At 38.5% G+C, this 18,750-nt stretch overlaps 1 protein-coding gene and 1 long non-coding RNA gene across 3 annotated transcripts; one reads left to right on the forward strand and one right to left on the reverse strand.

Annotated features, from left to right (window-relative positions):
• The first annotated feature begins 5,356 nt into the window (after positions 1-5,356).
• On the forward strand, positions 5,357-6,097 carry LOC103709202. Its single transcript, XR_003386118.2, has 2 exons — positions 5,357-5,521; positions 5,620-6,097. It is a non-coding gene; the product is annotated as an uncharacterized LOC103709202 (long non-coding RNA).
• Positions 6,098-9,720: 3,623 nt separating this feature from the next.
• Positions 9,721-17,637, reverse strand: LOC103709201 (metal transporter Nramp6-like). 2 transcript variants are annotated; one of them, XR_604416.4, is made up of 5 exons: positions 16,871-17,637; positions 15,804-15,940; positions 15,047-15,699; positions 10,510-11,089; positions 9,721-10,222 (listed from the first exon to the last, which is right to left on the reverse strand). XR_604416.4 is itself a non-coding variant. In XM_008794429.4 (4 exons), the coding sequence occupies exons 1-4, from the start codon at positions 17,557-17,559 to the stop codon at positions 10,880-10,882; spliced, it is 1,689 nt and encodes a 562-aa protein (XP_008792651.2). In that variant the 5' UTR covers positions 17,560-17,637; the 3' UTR covers positions 10,384-10,879. The 2 variants fall into 2 exon arrangements, 1 of the variants encoding a protein (XP_008792651.2); XM_008794429.4 differs by lacking the exon at positions 9,721-10,222 and having other exon boundaries at positions 10,384-11,089.
• Positions 17,638-18,750: the final 1,113 nt, after the last annotated feature.

Here is an 18,750-nt window from a genome sequence, read left to right on the forward strand (position 1 = left end):
TTCACATATCTGGGACTGGGTAACTTTTTTTCTTTCTTTTTCTGAGAAAAGAAGGGACAGGCTAATATTTGCTAGGATGTTCAACGTATCCTGTTTGCTCACCTGATCTTGCATGATTGGACGAAGGACTAGGCGTATACAAGAGCATTTCAAGAGTTGGCATGTAACAACCCAGGACCTCACCTAAAATGGCTAGCCAGAAGTTACTATTTGGATTCCTTGATCCTGTATAAGTACCCAAGATCTACCCAGCGAATAACCAATGTGGGACTAAACACACGCCCGCACGGGTCCTCACATACTCCCCCGTTCAAGCCCTGACATCCTCGTTAGGCTAAGGGTTCAAATCTATTCAAATCTAATCACAAACACCACGATCGGCCCGTGGTCAGCCCCAATGGATCCGTGTTGTAGTGTCCCCTAGTCCACATAGGTTATGGGCCAGGTCTGCTCTGATACCATTAGTAACAACCTAGTACCTCGCTCAAAATGGCTAGCCAGAAGTTACTATTTGGGTTCCTTGATCCTGTATAAATACCCAAGATCTATCCAGCAAATAACCAATGTGGGACTAAACACACATCCGCACGGTTCCTCACATGGCAAACAGAAAAATGATTAGAAAGATTGCAGGAACCTTCTAATAATGATAATATTGTAAGGGATTTGGATGCAGAAAAATTAATGAATACTTCGGCAGTGTGGAAGCCAATATGTTAATCGGACATTATCTATCAATTAATGAAGTTATGTGCTTCTGATTAAGCTAGGCTAGCTCTCTACGATGGGGCAAGATATTTGTCTTATTAAATGCATTCATTTCAGTATCTCGCAAAATGAATTGATGAGCGACCCCCATCATTTTTACAAAAGAAAAATAGAAGTCTTAAAAAAGTAAAATCCATCGCTATGAAAATCCACATGATTGATTAGCTAACTCATGCATTAATGAATGTGCATATAATTTTTTAATAGTGTTGAAAAATTATATGACTACATGCATGTTTTGTTCAACTTATATCAGGACCGTCCCTGAGAACAGGGACACTAATCTTGTCTTCTTTATTTCAAAGCTAGTTCTTTCCCTATTCTTGTTCTATGAATATGCCACAATCTAGGATTCCATCCAAAAACTAGCTGGAAGCTATTATTTGGTTCTTTGCTTCTATAAAAGTACTTAAGATTTTTTCAATACATAGCTAATATAAGGCAAAGCACACGTTCACGTGATTCTCATATACTCCTCTTGTTTCGTCGACTTAGTATCCTCGCTAGGCTAAAAGTCCAAATTTATTTAAATTTAATTACAAACGTGATGATCAGGTCATGATTACTCCCAATAGACACACACTACAGTGTAATCCCTAATCCACATAGGCTATAAGTCAAGTCCACTCTAATACTATTTATCACTACCCAAAATCTTATCCAAAAAAAGCTAGCTGGATGATGTTATTTGAATTTTTTAATTTTATAAAAACAATCAAGATTTAGTCGGTGCATAGCTAACGTGGGACTAAATACATACTGATGGAACTAAATTCATTGTCGTGCATAGCTGATGTGACAGATATGTGACATTGTCGTGAATACTCATAATTTCAAAAATTTTAATGACAAAAAGAAGCATTAACTATTCATGCTTGCCATAACTATAACAATGGGTCACCAAGAAATAATCAAAGCCATCCAATGTCTTTATGAATCCATCTTCGCCATTTCGTCCAATCAAGATCTGTGTTTCCAGACATTCCATGCTTCTGAAATCCTTGGTGTAACTTTCCGTCTAATAATGATGAACTTTCCCGACATCTTTCAGATCTCTGTATTGCAAATAGAACCCCTATCCGCGCGCATCAAGGCCTTGTCTCTATTGCCAACTCATGAACTCTAGGTTTAGGAGAGGGATTAGAAGAATGCCTCTGAAATTCTTGCGTTGATGAGTGAAATTGGATTGGAAGGAATTGAATGTATTTGATACGGAAGCATGTCGATGTTAATTCAAACACACTTAAGTCTCACTTAGTCTAATTAAGCAAGCACACAAGAGGCTACTTGCAGAATGCCAGGCTTGCTGGATTCTTGGTCACGTTAGATTCAATCATTTTAGAGCAAATTACTCTTAGGGAATTGAACCTACATTATGGATTTGCAGTTTAGCTACCACTACAACTCTAGTTTTTGGAATTTTTCTAACTCTGTATATTGCAGCGAGAGGATCTCTTTTGTGTAAACCTACTAATAAATTTTTAGACTCTAAATGGATTTGTCGACAAGAAGAGGGGACTTAGAGAACGAAGAATAGGAGAATAAAGGAAAGAAATTTTGGTGCCTGATGCTTTTCTAGAGGGTGTTATACTTTTTCTTCTCTCACACTAATTTTGTTTGAGAAGAGACGCGGACAGTCATCATATTATCCCTGTCGAAGTACTACAAAATTGGGAAGAATACTAGGATGTTACGGTCACAGCTTCCAGCATGTAATTTAATTATCAAAATATTGCTCAATGCTCCCAACCACGACCGAAAAATCTAATACACTTGCTTCTACTGGACAATAGAATAATTTTTTAACGATATAAAGTACAAAGAATGCATAACCATATGAACCCAGATTGCAAGAAATTTTCTATTTAATATCCAACACAAAAGTATCCAGATTACACACATCCACCAATAAATTATCAAGAAATTTTCTATTTGGTGGGGTTATCAAATGATGCCTCTTTCTTAAGTAGAGGGGGATGGGATCGGCCGATCAGCGCTGCAGAAGAGGGAGGAGGAGAGGAGATTGCAGACGCACGGTCGCTCGGCGCCGGAGAGGAGGGATGAGGAGATGAGCTTGGCACCGGACGTCGTTCGGTGTCGGAGAGGACAAGGGTGGGTCGCTCGCCGTCGGAGAGGAGAGAGGAGAGAGGAGGAGAGGAGCTAGGGCTTGACCGGGATGCAGAATGAGGAGGAAGGGGTGGCCGCTGGTTTTGTTGTGAATTTGACTTTTGACGACATTTATAAGCATCGTCATAGCCCCTCAGTATGACGGCGCTTTTTAAAAGCATCGGTAAAATTGGGCGCTAAGCTTTTTAAAAGTCGATAAAATCAACTTTTTCCTGTAGTGTTCTTTTAACGATTTTGACAATTTTATACCCGCTATTATGATGCAATGCTTTGTAAGCCACCTATCAATTATTCCTAGTTGTTGCTGCTCAAGTTTCCCTTTCACGATACCATATTTAAAAAAAAAAGAGAGACTCTTCTACACCATTCTTTAGTGTATATCTTGATATGTGATGTATATAGGTTCACCAAGAAAGAGCATCTGATCAAGATTATATGCAGTGACAGGGAGAATACTGGCCATCACGACCTCGAATTTTTCCGATCTCTTTATGGCTAACTCAACCATAAATATACTCTCCGTGCAATTATCACTGCATGCACATTGTAAGAAACTGTTACCATACATTTAATACATGAGGTCAGCTGTTACTACGCAATTACTACACCATCTGATAATTAAGGTAACAAACTCACACCCCATCCTATATATAGGGGTGATCGGGGAACTCTCAGATAAGTACCCTCAAACACTCTACCATTCTCATTCTTTTTCATTCTCCTACTACTGCTTTAAAATTTTACTAATTTAAGTATCAGAGGGTCCTCTGGCAGAAATTTTCTAACAAGCGAACTTTTTTCGGATCGAATTTGCCTTCCAGGGCGGTGTTGATTACCCATCAATAGTCTGATGTTCTTCTTCAGCTCTTGGCTGGCCTACTTTTCTCCTAGATGTCGGCCGACGTCAACCGACTCCAAGCGGCAACCAGCCTCAACTCAAATTCTACCTGCAACATGCTGTAATTTATACTTCAAGTTTATATGGTGTTTTATAGTCACTAATGATGAAAGGATAATGATGAATGTACCATGTGGCACAGTGAGACATGCAACTTATTTTCTCAGAATTACAGTTTTTGAAAAGATTTTAAATTCTAACTCGGTATACATCTGTTTGGCATGTCGTAACGTCAATCTAGAAATATTTATCTAACACGATAACTAATAAAAAATGTAAATGAATGAGCTAAGATGGGCCAAGACTTCACAAAAATATTAATAGAAACAACTTAACAAGCAAGGTTACTTTGACCCTCCATACCGTACGTATTACTCATCAATAAACCACGTCACCGCACATGCAATCCTTCTACCCACAACAAAGTTAAAAAAAAGAAAAGAAAAGAAAAGAAAAGTGAAAGCAAGATGCAAACCAGGGGAGTTGGAATTAACGTATCCCGGAGTGCCTTTCCTCTGTCCACGCTAGGCTTGGTCCGGTGGAGGTGCGATTCAGAACCTTCCATGTTTCTCCCGCGTGACGATCGAAAGCCGGCTGGAATGCAGCATTCCAGACTTCCAGTCTGGTTAGATTACCGAGTCCCGACGTACACGTAACGCTGACCGAGCCAAAGGCAGACGGAAGAGGCAAAGCAGAGAGAGAGAGAGAGAGGTGATAGACTCGCACAGAGAAACAGAGCAGATGCCGGAGGTAATAATAAAAGCCAAGGGCGACGCCCTCGCAAGGGCAATGAATGTGAATTGGAGGCCAAGCAAAGCCGCGTGACCCCACGCGTGTTGTCCCTCCGCGCGGGGCATTCCTCCTCCTCCCGTCCATCGTCCCATGATGATGCCATGCCGACGCTGGTCCCGTCCATGGTCCCATCCATACCATGGTTTCTTCCCTTCACCCCAAACCTAACTAGTTGCCTTCCACTAAAACAAAAGTAAAAGTTGGTATCCGTTTAGTTTGAGTCATATTGGATTTTTCTAAAACTAAAAGTAAAAATATTGGCTGCTATTACAACTACTACTAGATAGTATAATTAAAAAAACACATTGGATAATAATGAGAATATAGTTATATTTTTTGCTCATATTTAAACGATGTTATCTAAAAACAATTTGGCTAGAGATTAAGTTTGGAATTTGATAGGCATTCAGAAATGTATTAAAAAAATTTAAAAACTTGTAAAAAATCAAAATAAAGAAAGAATGTAAGATTATTGGAATATGTAATATCTGCCTTGAAATGAATTGCGAACAATCTGCAAAGAAAATATAGTTCTATAAATAACGATAAAAATTGATAATTTTTTATATTTGTTTAAGAGAGTAATTGGAAGCATCATGATAAACATCCAGGGAAAGAAAGCAAGAAACTTATCATTATTTCGAACCCCGGTTTCATCGGTGCGTCACTTTACTCCCCCCGGATGCCAGCTCGCAGGTCATCACCATCGAGTGAAATCTCTCACCAAACCTCCAACCTGAAACCCTCTCTCTCTCCCCTATAAATACCCACCCAAAACCCACACAGACCCTCATCACCTCAAACTCCAGAGTCTCCACTATATACCTACTTTCCATAAACCAAGTTAAAACATCATGAAGACGCTCCACACCACCTTAGCCCTTCTAGTCCTCCTCTTGGCCTCTTCCTATCTTCAAGCCACCATGGCCGGCTCACGTAAAAACACTAATTAAGCTCATGAGAGCTGTTGTTTCTCTCTAGATTTTTTTGTTAAAGTTGCACTGATCAGGTTGCTTTTTTTTTTTTGGTGCTAGCTTTCTGCAATTCCAAGTGCAAGGTGAGGTGCTCCAAAGCAGGCGTTCGGGACCGGTGCCTCAAGTACTGCGGGATATGCTGCGAGGAGTGCCACTGTGTGCCTTCGGGGACTTACGGTCACAAGGATGAGTGCCCTTGTTACAGGGACAAGTACACTGGCTCTGGCAAGAGGAGGAGGCCCAAGTGCCCCTGAGCCTCGTTCTGAGGCTAAATACCTTTTATATAGCCTCTTTTCTTCCCCACTTGGCACCGGTAACTAGCGGGTAATCATGTTATTGTGTGTCTATAAGAGTTGATATGGAGTGGGATAAATAAAGGAAGTTGTTTCTGGAGTCCTATAGCTATATTTCTTCGTCCAGATGTGAGAGTGACGACGAGTGTTCGGAGAAAATAAGAGAGAGATCTGTTGGAATTTTTACCGTTGTATTTTCCCATATATATATATGTATGTATGTATGTATGTATACCACCATGTTTCTTATATTTGTTTTCTATGCTCGCACTGAACGTTTTGTCACCCTTTTCCTACTTGCCATTGGGATCGATTCTATACTTCTGCAGCCCCCCAACCAACAAATATTCCACCTCCAATTTATGGTCTGGAAAGGGGGTCAAGTTTGCTCCAAAACAGTGAAAGTAAACTATTAGAAGCATAACATTCGTTCTAGTGCGCACATCATGATGGCAATTTTCCTTTTTCCTTTTTTAAAGTTTGAGTCCGGAACCTCTCCCAAGAACAGCATGCATTGAGGGGAGGTATCGAACTTCTTTTTTGTTTTTCTATCCTGTTGATGTGCAAGTGATATATGTAAGTGATTTCTAATCCTTCATACATATATCGTTGCTTATAGCTAGCTTTCATTCTTCCACTAGCAAGGCACCGATTTTATAAGTTTAACATCAGCATGGACCCTTCTTGTGGCCCTTCCCGTGTTAAATACCAACGTACAGTAGGGCTGACACGATTATTAAAGTTTTGTTGACCACCTGGTTTACGTACCTTATCGTGGTTGTGGGTGGAGCGAAGGGCATCTACGTAGCGCTTGATATGGTTTTAGCATCGTTTTCTTAAAGCGCGGGAACTCTTGGACTAAATGTGGCTTGCCATATATAGTTAGAAAATTAAAGTAAGTGCATGATGTTATTATACTACACTACTTTATCAATTACATGGATCAACATTCTATGCTACTTTTTAATTGTAGAAAATACTAACAAATCATTTACTTTTAAAAATTATATATAACATAGGAAAATACATCCAATTTATTTACATATTTAATATTTTAAATAGTTTACGTTTTAAATATATATACAAAATAGAATGAGTGTGTGTGTATATATGGCATATAGTTAAGAATCATCCACTGCACAGATTTCAAAGCATTTCGAACCTCTTCACCCGTATGTTTGCATAGATCTTAAAATGTCCTTACTATATGGCCCATAGTTAAGAATCACCTATTGTACAACTATCAAATCACTTTGAACTGTTTTATTCATCCGTCTATATTAGATTTCAAAGCATCCTTTGTAAAGGATTATCTATTCTTCAAACTCCTTCAGTCAGAAGAAACTCCCTAAAAACGTGCAAGGCCTGGAATGCCATCCCATCCCTGCCCATCGACCAAATATTCCGAAGCATGAGATGGTTCTAGCTCGGACCCCCCCGGATCCAATCTATCACAGTAGCCGAGTCACCCTCCAAGATGATAGAGTCGGCCCGCAACGTGTGCCATGTATATATAGCAAATACCCAATCAGGCTGCTTGCAGCTTGGCTCCGAAAATAGTGGTGTATAAGAGCTGACAGCCACCCGCAGCTACTACTCTCGAGCATGAGTCCCTGGTAACACAAGCCCTCTTCCCCACTTTAAGAGGCAATAGAGTACTAGGATCATGTAGCAGCATGTGGCGGAATGGAGTTGTTCTCACGTTTGTATGCACCGCGTACTGTTCGCATTCATGACATAAACTTGTAACCTTATCTGAAAAGAAATGCACGCCATACCTTAAGGTACGTTTTGCATGAATTACGGGCGCCCAAAAGCATTTTCCGATACCTATCTTTTCTTTCTTCCCTTTTTTTTTCTCTAAGAGAGTTGAAGTACATAATCTAATCTGTTGGTCCATATTGGCATGACGTTCACCAATCTTTTGGCCCAATCTTGTTGTGATGCATTCGGATTATGCCCAGTCATGGAGCTCGCAACAAGTGCTCTTGGACGCTCGCCTCGTACTCCTTAGAGGAGCCATTGTCAAATATGTGTGTTATAAAAAAATAAAAAAAAAAGGTTAATTAAGGAAGTGAAATATAGCAAACCTTATGCGATTATTTTATTTGATGAACATATATTGATTTCAATGGCCCATGGCATGGTTCACTATACTGGCTCAAACCAAATGGTATGGAACATACTGTACCATACCAATACAGTGCTAGTATAGCCCCGGTGTGAATCTAGTATTGAGACGATAAATCTTGATCCATGGTGCATCGTGGGATAATTCAACTATAATTAAAAGCCTCAGCTTTTTTTTTTCAGGTTTGACGCATCAAAGGTCCGATCCTGCTTGACTGGAATAAAGAAGACATCAACAATCCAATAAAATTAAATAGTCCAAATCTAACCAAAATACAGAAAAACAGAAATAAAATAAGATAAACGACAGAAAGACTGTTTGAAGCTTCAAATCTACTAGTGATATCATTATTTTTCATGTCAAAAACCATGTTTTCAACAAAAAACTAAGTACCATATAAAACCTCAAAATAGGGAATAACGAGAGCAACAAACTTCTTTGTAGTATCATAAAACATCTCGAGGGCTTAGAAGTTACAACACAGTCATATCTCAACTTGTAATCCTAATACATTTCTCCTGTATATTACACGTAGCTCACTAGCCTTGAGAACATGCTAGTTGGAAGCATTTTTTATTTTTCCTGATTCTTTTCCTTCTCCTAGCTGTCCAAAGAGAGAGCAGGGATGGGGAGGTATGATTTTAAGTTAATCTTTTTCGTTAGTTCTCCGAAACAGTGATCTCTTACCATTGTTATCCTATAAAAAGCCTTTCCATATCCATATATAAGATTATAAGAACTGTTAGATCCTATACTTGGTGCCTATGAGTGACCGTCATGTTGCTTTAATCTCTAACCTCATGGTTTGAAATCCATGCAGATGGACTGCTAGATCGGTGGATATTGGATAACCAAATAACATTGCCTCCATCTTCACACGAGGATCGAGATCCAAAAGGATTGGGGAGGTTTCAGCGAAAGAAAAAAACGATTGGGGAGGGCCAATGGTTCTCAGACACTCAACTGATTTAGGTGAATCCAAGGGTTCTAAAAGTTTGTTTAAATATGAGGGAGGATAAGGATGTCGAAAGCTCTTAGCTTAAGTAGTTGGCACTTCTCTTCTAAGAGCTTGCTTTTGGAGGAGATTCAGCATTAAAGATGTATGTTTTGAACATCATCGTAGATGAACAAATGGACCTGACAAAGACGATTGATATCCAAAACCATAAGACTTAGGTATCAGGGGTCTGAGATTTAAATCGAGTTGATTTAGAACTTAAAATGAGGTTGGACATATTAGAGTAAATCCAAAGATCCTAAAGGTTTTGTTCAAATATGAGGATGAGGATATTTCAAGGATAAATGTAATATGCAAAAATGAAAGTTTCATATGCTGGAAATATTGAGACATTTACATAGTATTAGTGATGTCATTAGTTGTAAGTGCTGGCCGATTCCAATAGAACACATAGATCGTAGAGAATCCTCGAAGAATGTTAATCACAAAAGCTTGAGGTTGCGGAAATTTTGAAGGGTTTTAGGGTTGTGGAGGAGAAGAGTGGAGCGGAAGAGGAGAGAAGGGGCTCGAGTTCTCCCGACGGCTTCTGACCAAGAGAGACGGTGCTCTAACCTAATCACATAAACTGGTTTAACCGGTTTACTGAGGATGTTAGTCCAATCAAACTAAAGGATGCTTTGGATATTAGGTTTATTGTCAGCCGAGCGTTCTGTTTGCAAGAGTTTAACCCATGGACAGCTATTGATATTTTCTTAAAAATATAGTGACCATCATACACAAAAGAGAAAGAAAGGGACTGGCTTCCAACTTCAGAAAAGAATGGGACCGTCCTGCAAAAACAAACCTCAAAAAAGGAAAAAGAAAAGAAAAGAAAAGAAGATTAATATGCTCCTGCATTCATGACAACATATCAAACTAGAAACTCGGCCATTCTTCCTTTTCAGAACATATGTCAGGGTCAGGCCTAGAGTAATTCTCCCTTCTGTGAAATAATTTCAATAGGTCTCTTTTATCCAAGGAATACCGGCTTAAGATCACCATGCCAGCCTAATTTTTTGACATTGGCATTGAGGCTCCAGCATCACTTAATTCAGAGGATTAATATAACTTCGCCGATCCGATCCATCTGCAGCTGCTTCTCTTCTGAATTCCAATTGCACCCTTGCCTGCCCCAAGTTGCATCCATCTATTTTTTTTGTATGTTCCTTGGTACTGACTATAGTGATCCAGGGAGCAGAGAAATGAGTCCCTCCCTTGGATAAGCCTCCTGACATATTAAACCTGTCAACAAAATCAAATTTCTTCCATATTAAGCTAACAGTGTTGCTCAAGCCTGCAAGATATTGAGTAACAAACACCATATCTATCACAAGCAAACCCTGCTTGATTCATACAACTGAAAAAAGCTAGGAAGTCTAGGAAGAGTCATCAAAGACTAAAAGTGGGGGGAAAAAGAGGGGCTTTAAATATGCCTTGGAGTTTGGACAAAACCATGGCTGACACAAGATTCAGCCTGCTTATTTATACTATTGAAATGTGCAAATACTTCAGCATAACAATGAATTCACCTGTGAATGAATTACTTGTCATCTCCTGCATTGCAACAGGGAGAAAATTTGCTAGAGATAACCATACCAAAGAGGCTTCTGCAAATGGCTCGGAAAAGCTGATCGTGTGAAATCAACATACTACAGAACTGCTGGCCTCTTCAACACAGAGGTAGAGTACAGCAAACCTATTCCAAACACAACTACGCTGTGGAACATTATTTGACTGATTTACAAGACCATGAAAGGCCAATCTAAAAATATAACCCTCGAGCTCCTGCAGCTTCTGTACAACATTATCTCCAATCTCTCAAATGTGGGATAGCAAACTCATATTCTGTATCTTCCAAACATGTTAAAGCAAAATCAATTCTATTTTGAGTTCAAATCCTCATGAGAATCTCCAGCGGAATGCTGATGCAAGCCGAGTGGATAATTCACCACCACGCAAGATGAGATAAATTATAAATGCCACGTATACAGCCACGGCTATGCACACAATAGAACCAAGCAACGGACCATGTATTTCAGAAGAGAAGAATTCCAGCAAGAGGTAGCCGTTGATTATTATTAGCAAAGCAGCGACAGTCCAGGTTACCATCTACAGCAAAAAAATCCGAATAACATATAAGAAATCAATTGTTAAGATTTTTTTATGAATGCAAACAAAAACAGTTAGAAGGCATCAAAACTATAGTGCACTAGCAGTAAATTACCTATTTAAGGATGAGAGCAATATCAAGATCTAATTCAGTTATAAAAGAAGACCGATCGAACTTAATTTGACACCACTTGCTTAGGGACCCACCCAATCAATTCAAGGTTCAAATTGTACACCTAGAGCAAGGTTTGTGGTTCTAGACCTCAGCCAAACTATAACCTTGCACGACAAGAAGGGCAAGGGATTCAAGTAAGAGCAAGGAAGTAGGACAAATTACCAGCCTTCTAGCATGAAGTTGAAGTAGTTTCAATTAGATTACTGCCACATATCTAATCTTTGTTCCATCTTGTTAGATATGTCACATGAATCACCTAGAAAAGTTGTCTCATGCACATCACCATTACTTTTATATATACTAGTAGAAAAGTACTTCCCTAATATTTGGTCAGTTATTTAAAATTCTAAAAAAAATGCTGAATATAATAGTTGACTGAGCCAACTTGGTTTCTTAACACAAATTTATACAATTGTAATGAATGTTAAATAGTCCTATCACCATGCACTTTTACATGGTTTTAGTATTCATTAATTTGTTTTGTAAGTCAAGACTTGTATATATTATTCCTGCATAAGTACTTCCCCATCTAGATCCGTCCCTAAAAGTTCTTGTTCACAAGAATTCTTTTAATAGCCTTCTTCATATTGTGAATGGAGCTTCATGCTGGCAATTTATAGAGGCATATGAAAGTATATGACGCTGCTTACATGAACTTAATAAGACATACTTGGTCATTTTAAATTATTTTTTCTGTTTCTTCCATGTCTTCTAAAATTTCCATGTTACGTTACTGACATTCCTTCAAGGACTTTTTATTGTCTTCCAATGAAAGCCTTTTGGATCTCAATATTCCACAAGAGATGCATTATATTTAAATGGGAATGTCATATTCAATATGTTTAAGAAATTACAGAATCCATGCATTAAAAAAAAAAAAAAACTTTGCAGATCTAACTCAGTAACCTGTTCCGGGTACATTTACATTTAATCCTTCCAGGAAGGAAATGTTTCTCGTTCCTAGCATGTTATGTGCAGTATTTCACACAAGTTGATTTCCCTATGTCCCTACTAATATTTTGATACTTCACATAAACTTCAAATAAATGAATATCGAGCACCAATATAAAATTGGGCACACAATCACACAGCTTGAGTCACCTTCCTGATATAATTAAAAAAGATCCTTTCAGAGGTCGTAGGCTTGTTGAGTACAGTGCCACTGAAGTTTTATTTACTATAAAACCTTTTTAAACTTGTCTTGCAGGGAGGAAAACCAATTGACATTTAACAAGTGCTTAACTCCCTGCCTTCCTACCCCCTTTCCTTCATGCAGTTTCAAAATTTAGAATCATATATCTTTCACATAATTGTGTTGGGAACTTGGGATATTCATAATAACAATAATTTACAGCAAGCTTTAGACCAGAATTTTTCTAGAAACATCAACTAGACCAGACACTTTGTTTGAGCATCAAATTGGAAATGAACTTTCAAAAAAAAATTAAGAATAGTACATACATATACAAATTTTTAGACCTGTATGTCATCATTTTCTTGCTTCATCATGCAAACGAGTTGAAAATAATATGTATTCTAACTAGATGTGGACTTCAGTTGAACTAAGGGTATGTACTAGTTTGAAATATCAGGATGTGATTTTTTCAAGAAACACCAATTAGTCAAAGACTGATATCACCACATCTCTTCCTCTGGGCTAAATGAGATTTGATGCATGACACCTTGAAATTATTAACCATCACCTCCAGCTTCTAAGTGCAAACAAATCAAAATAACCAGTTCTTTAACTAGTTAGTAGTGAAAGTCAGTCAAAAAACTTCAAGGGAACAATTATGATTTTGCTAAAGGTGTATATCATTATTTTTTTTTGTTTGATATAGCCAAGAACTCTCTTATTTCTCTTTATTCTCCCACCATCACTGGATACCACTTGGAATAACTGGTCCTCAAACTAATAATGGCAAACTCTTATTAAAAGAATACAAAGGGCAGGGTTTTAATGTTGCCGAAGGTTTACAGTGTTTTCCTCTTTTGAGAGGCAGCAGAAAATTCCTTTCATGAGAGAACAACACGAGAGAATAGCTCTTCTATCTTGTAACGAGAATTGAAAAGGTAGAATAAAGAGGCAGTTTCTTTTATGCAATAACACATACAAGAGTGATGGAAGAGGAGGAAGACAAAAGACACCCCCATAAACCAGTAGCAAGAAGAAAATATAATGTTCCTTAAAACTCATGAGAAGTATGAAGAAGAATCCTGAACAACACGTCTTTCTCTTTCTTTCCTTACTTCCCACCATAATATATCCAATAATCCAGCAGCTTCTAGAAAATGGTGACTTTAACAAACAACTTATAATAGATTGAGAATTGAAAGTGTCAGAACTCAGAAGAGATGTTCTATATCTTATCCTCCATGGACATAATAACTGTTAGGGAGATACCACCTTTGACAAGATCTTGATCTTTAACTATAAGATGCTCCTAAGTCACTTGCTGATAAAATCGATTGAAATTATGTGGTACCACAAGGTTCAATGCTATCTAAAATTATAAGTGCAAAAGGAATCAGCATGAGCATACACAACTATCAGTTCAGCTAATGTAGCTACACAGCATAGTGCACAAAATGCATGAATGAAGAGCATTATTAACAGATAATACATTCATATTTGATACTGAAACAGTCCATTCAAGATGAAAATTTGATTCCTGAACCTGTTGTACAAAACAACACTCATTAAATAGGCTTGCATCTAGAGCAGATATGTGTAAACACATTTAACGTAGATGGAGTTTCCTTGGTTTACAAAACATTCCATTGGGTAAGAGTTCTTCCAACACAGAACTATAATTTCAGCAATTTTATGTGTTCACGTAGATCATATTTCGGCTGTACCATATTCCAAAAACAAAGTTACAGGTGTACATGAACACCATTTATACATATACATAGACATATACATTATATATAGAGAGATATAAACCCTGCGTGGTCAGTTAAGATAAAGTTCCACAAGCATAGATAATGTTTCAACAAATGTAAATGCTATATTAGATAGATCCTTTTAGGTTAAGGAAGTTATTAAATGAACTTCCATAAGGTATAGTGGCTATAGTATATCCAGGGGATTTAAACTATATACCATATCATGCCGGTTGGATTCAAGGAGTGACACAAAAATGCCAAAACTATGGATGCACCAACATGGAAAGACAGGAGAAACTGTTAAATGATATACTAAAGCAATGTAAGTTCTGCAAAAGAAATCACACAATTTTAATTGCTTTATAGCAATAAGCAAACATGTTTTTTTAAAAAAGAAACTGCAGTCTTTTGAACAAAACTAACATAAGAAGTTCAATTTTAGTTGCAACATTCTTGCTAATTAACATGTTGTGAAACATATCTGCCACAATTTCCATAAAGATTTAACCACTAAGTTTACATGAATCAACAAAACATGGGATTAAATAATACAAAAAAGAAAAATGCATGAAAGGGGAGGTTTTAGGAGAGGAAAAGATCAGCATGATTGATTTTGCTACTTCCACAAAATTTGAAAATTAATGAAGCTTGTCTGTGATAACTACCCTTACTTTTATACCAGATGAATAGCTCTTTTTAAGCTCTAAAACTGTATATTTGAAAGATGAAACTCGATTCAAGAAGATTAAGTAAAACTAAAAACCAGTGGCTAGCAACGAAATAAGAAGCATGGAGCTAGCAAAAAACAAGTCATGACATAAATGAAAATATATGTAGCAATAATGCAGACTTAAGTTACAACCTGAATAAAAAGTATTATGTTCATTACTTACTTGAATAGTAGCGCCGATTTTGAAAACTCCCATAAGATGCTCCTTTGATACCAATGTTAGAAGTGGAATAAGGGCAAATGGGATCTGAACAGATTGCAGCACATTGAGCCACTCATTTAAAATATCCAATGTAGAATCAGATGAATCAAAAAACAAAGCAACAATTATAGTTGGCACAATTGCGAAGCTCCTAGTAAACAATGCTCTGATCCATTTCTTCAAACGAAGATTCAGAAATCCACCCATGATAAATTGTCCAGCATAGGTGCCTGTAATCGTACTACTCTGCCCAGCTGCTAATAACCCGATTCCCCAGATGTAAAGAATAGGAAATAGCCCTCCCCCATACTTCTCTTGTAAAAACTTCCCAGCATTCTCGAGACCTATACTATTAGCTTCTTTAGTACCATAAAATCCTTTTGCAAAAACTGTTGTAACAAACAGATTTATTGTGAAGGAGACAATCAGGGCCAAAGAAGACTCTATGGAATAATAATTTATTGCTTCTCGAACACAGATTTCATTGTTAGGATCAATCTTTCTTGACTGTACAAGAGCAGAGTGCAGGAATACATTGTGGGGCATAATGACACAGCCCACAACCCCAACAGCCTGCCTAATGGTTTTTGAGCTTAGTTTTGGAACCAATACACCTGCAAAGAAACAACTAATCAGCTGTAATTTGAAGAACTTGGATGAAGTGGAAAAGGGAGCCAGACAGAAACAACAAGCCTTTTTAATGAAATCAAATATCTACCAATCAGAAGCTGCTTCCCACTGGGCTTAGTTTCACCAAACATCCAAGCAAAGGAAATGCCCATTGTTGCGATGAGAAACGCAAAAACAGCTTCTAATTTCCTCACACCGTAGTTCTCAAGGAACAGGAACATGAAGCTGCCAACAAAATGATGCATATAAAATCTTCATTCACAATGTTATGGCATACCTTAAATTCTGATGACAGAGAATTGGGGCTTCCTATCAGAACAGAAAACGGAAATGGTTGCCATACCGACCATAAATCTATGGTCAACTTTATTTTGCAAGACAAATTATCAAAAGAAAAACTCAATCCAAACCTTCTTTCAAAAAGCTTCTAGCATTGGCAGAGCCCTACGGTTTAACTAAGAAAGTAGCGGAGCACTTTATCAAAAATATTCTTCAACTTAAAATTCTTTTCAGAAGCTGTAGACTCTTTGAATTATATCTCATTTATCCCTTTTTATAAACATGAAGATTAGCAGTGTATCTAACAATATAGACTGGGATTATAACTGGCACTGGCTTATAGGCATTGCACTTTTAATAGCTGAAAATCTACATCGTGTGGTAAAGTTTGTTAATCCCAAAGAACATTGATTTAGCCCCGGGGAGCTATAAAAGTGAAATCTCTTATATAGATATAAGTGTCTGTCCAGGGTATTTCTGGGACTGAATTCAGAACAGATAAAGCTTAAATAGTAATTCATGATTTAAGAAGCAAACTCAAACTCTATTAAACATAATAGATCAGATTATGTCTAGCGTGATCTTAGTCCCAGAAGTGAAAGTGAAGACACGCACAGAGAGCGCATATCATGAAGCATACTTTGAAAAAATCTCTATCTTTTTAACAAGGGGAAAGAGACGGAACAAATTCGTGATGGAAAAACAAAAAAAAAAAAAAATCACATATTAAGATAGAAGGACATAAAACATGAACATAGCTTCTTCAATCTCACCCAACAAACCAGAATTCCTAAAGAGAGCGACAATTTTGGCACCCAATACAATAAGATCTGCAGGGATCTAAATCAGGAGAGAGAAAAGTACCCAGATCCTCACCAATCCATGGCGGTGATAACAACTCCAGCCCAAAGCGGCAGCACCCCGCGGCTAAGAATCTTGATAGCAATAGCGCTCCCGATCACCTCCTGTATATCCGCCCCAATCAGGGCCACCTCCGCCATGAACCACAGCGCCAGTCGCGCCCAACCGGGATACTCCTCCCGGCAGAGCTCCGCCAGGTGCTTTCCCGTGGCAACCCCGAGCCTGGCCGACAGCATCTGGATCAGAAGCCCCATGGCGGTGGCCCAGAACAGCAACCACAGCAGCGAGTACCCGGCAACGGCCCCGGCCTGGAGGTCCCCCTCCAGATTCCCGGGGTCCAGGAAGGCAATGCTCATCAGGAACCCGGGGCCGGTGAAGAGCCAGAGCTTCCGCCAGGAGAAGGTGGGGACAGCGCCCGGCTCGTCGGCGTCGATCCCGACGACGATCTTCTCTCGGGCGTCGTAGGCGCGCTCCTCGGTGTCGTCTTCTTCGTCATAAAGGGAGTCAGGGCCAGCGGAGAGAGAGGGAAGGAGGGAGCTCTCCTCCTCGTCGCCGGGGTGGGAGGAGGCCATGGGGGAGAGGACGCGGAGGGGGTAAAAGGAAGGCTTTTTATTGTTACTTGGATTGGGAGCGGGAGCGGGAGCGGGAGCGGGAGAGACAGTGGGGACGGCGGAGAAGGCTGAATCGACCGGTGCGGGATCCATTTGCGCGCTTGGTCGGATGGTCGGAGGAGCATTCCTAAACGTCCCGTCTTTCGTTCCGTCTATTTGAGTCAAAAAGGAACAAAAGGGAGATGGAACAGCCCTGGAGGCGAAAAGGGTTAGGGAGAATAAGGTTAGACTTCCACGTGTCTTCTTTGGTTGGTGGGAAGTTTTGTTTACAGATTCGCTGTTTGCTGTGTCGACCTAGATAGCCTAATGTTCTTTCATTATTACGAAGGAGGGCCGGCTGCCGGCGTTCACTCTAGTCGGGCATAAAGGGTACATAGATCCGATGCGGGTGGCTGTTCTTTTGCTGGGATACGGAGATTGCTGTATTCCTAGGAAATTTCTTGCTACTGTACTGAATACGTACATGGTATACTGCTCATGCAAAAAAAAAAAAACAAGTGACTGTAATTTTCAAAAAAATATTATTTTTATCTTCTGTTTTTGTTTTTTCAGAAATCAAAGAAGAAAAATGAGCTGTGCCGAACTACATGGGCCGTGAAACTCATTTGATTTTAAAACTTATTTATAAAATTTTTAGAGACGTTGGAGGCAAAGTTCATTGCTTTTAAAAAAATAATAAAAATAAAAACAAAAGCGGTAAAAGTTTTGTGCAGGTACTGTTTTTGATATTCATTTCCACGCAAATTGAGCTAGTTTAGAGAGAAACTAAAACCGCATAAATTCTTAAGTACTTAAAAAATTATATTAAAAATATTAATATTTTTATTTACTAAGAATTTGGTATTTTTAGAGTAGTTAATATGATAAGATTGAAAGATTAGAGAAGCATGAAAAAATCTAAAGTACATATGTCTTCAGACATTAGAGTCTCAATGAAGGAGTACATGACGACTTATGTGGACGTGTATTTACTTCTATATTAGCTATATAATGGATAGTTGTTGGACAATTGTATACTATACAAAAACTCAACTAATATATTTTGGTTAGTTTTGTTTGGACGGGATTCTGAGGTATGCTAACGATAAAGAGTTTTGGTCCTTGGGCAATGACAGTGTTTAGTTAAGCTTATTACATTGTAATAGGTACTTTTTTTATGAAGAATTTAGAGCATCTGCCGTTATAATATGAATTCTAGGGTTCTGTTTTTCTCCCCCCTAAAAAGACAATGCCCAGTCACATCCTTTCTTTCTTATCACAGAGGTTCACCATTTTCCTTTTAAC

The sequence above is a fragment of the Phoenix dactylifera genome, unplaced genomic scaffold (assembly GCF_009389715.1).
Source record: "Phoenix dactylifera cultivar Barhee BC4 unplaced genomic scaffold, palm_55x_up_171113_PBpolish2nd_filt_p 000007F, whole genome shotgun sequence".
Taxonomy (NCBI): Eukaryota; Viridiplantae; Streptophyta; class Magnoliopsida; order Arecales; family Arecaceae; genus Phoenix; species Phoenix dactylifera.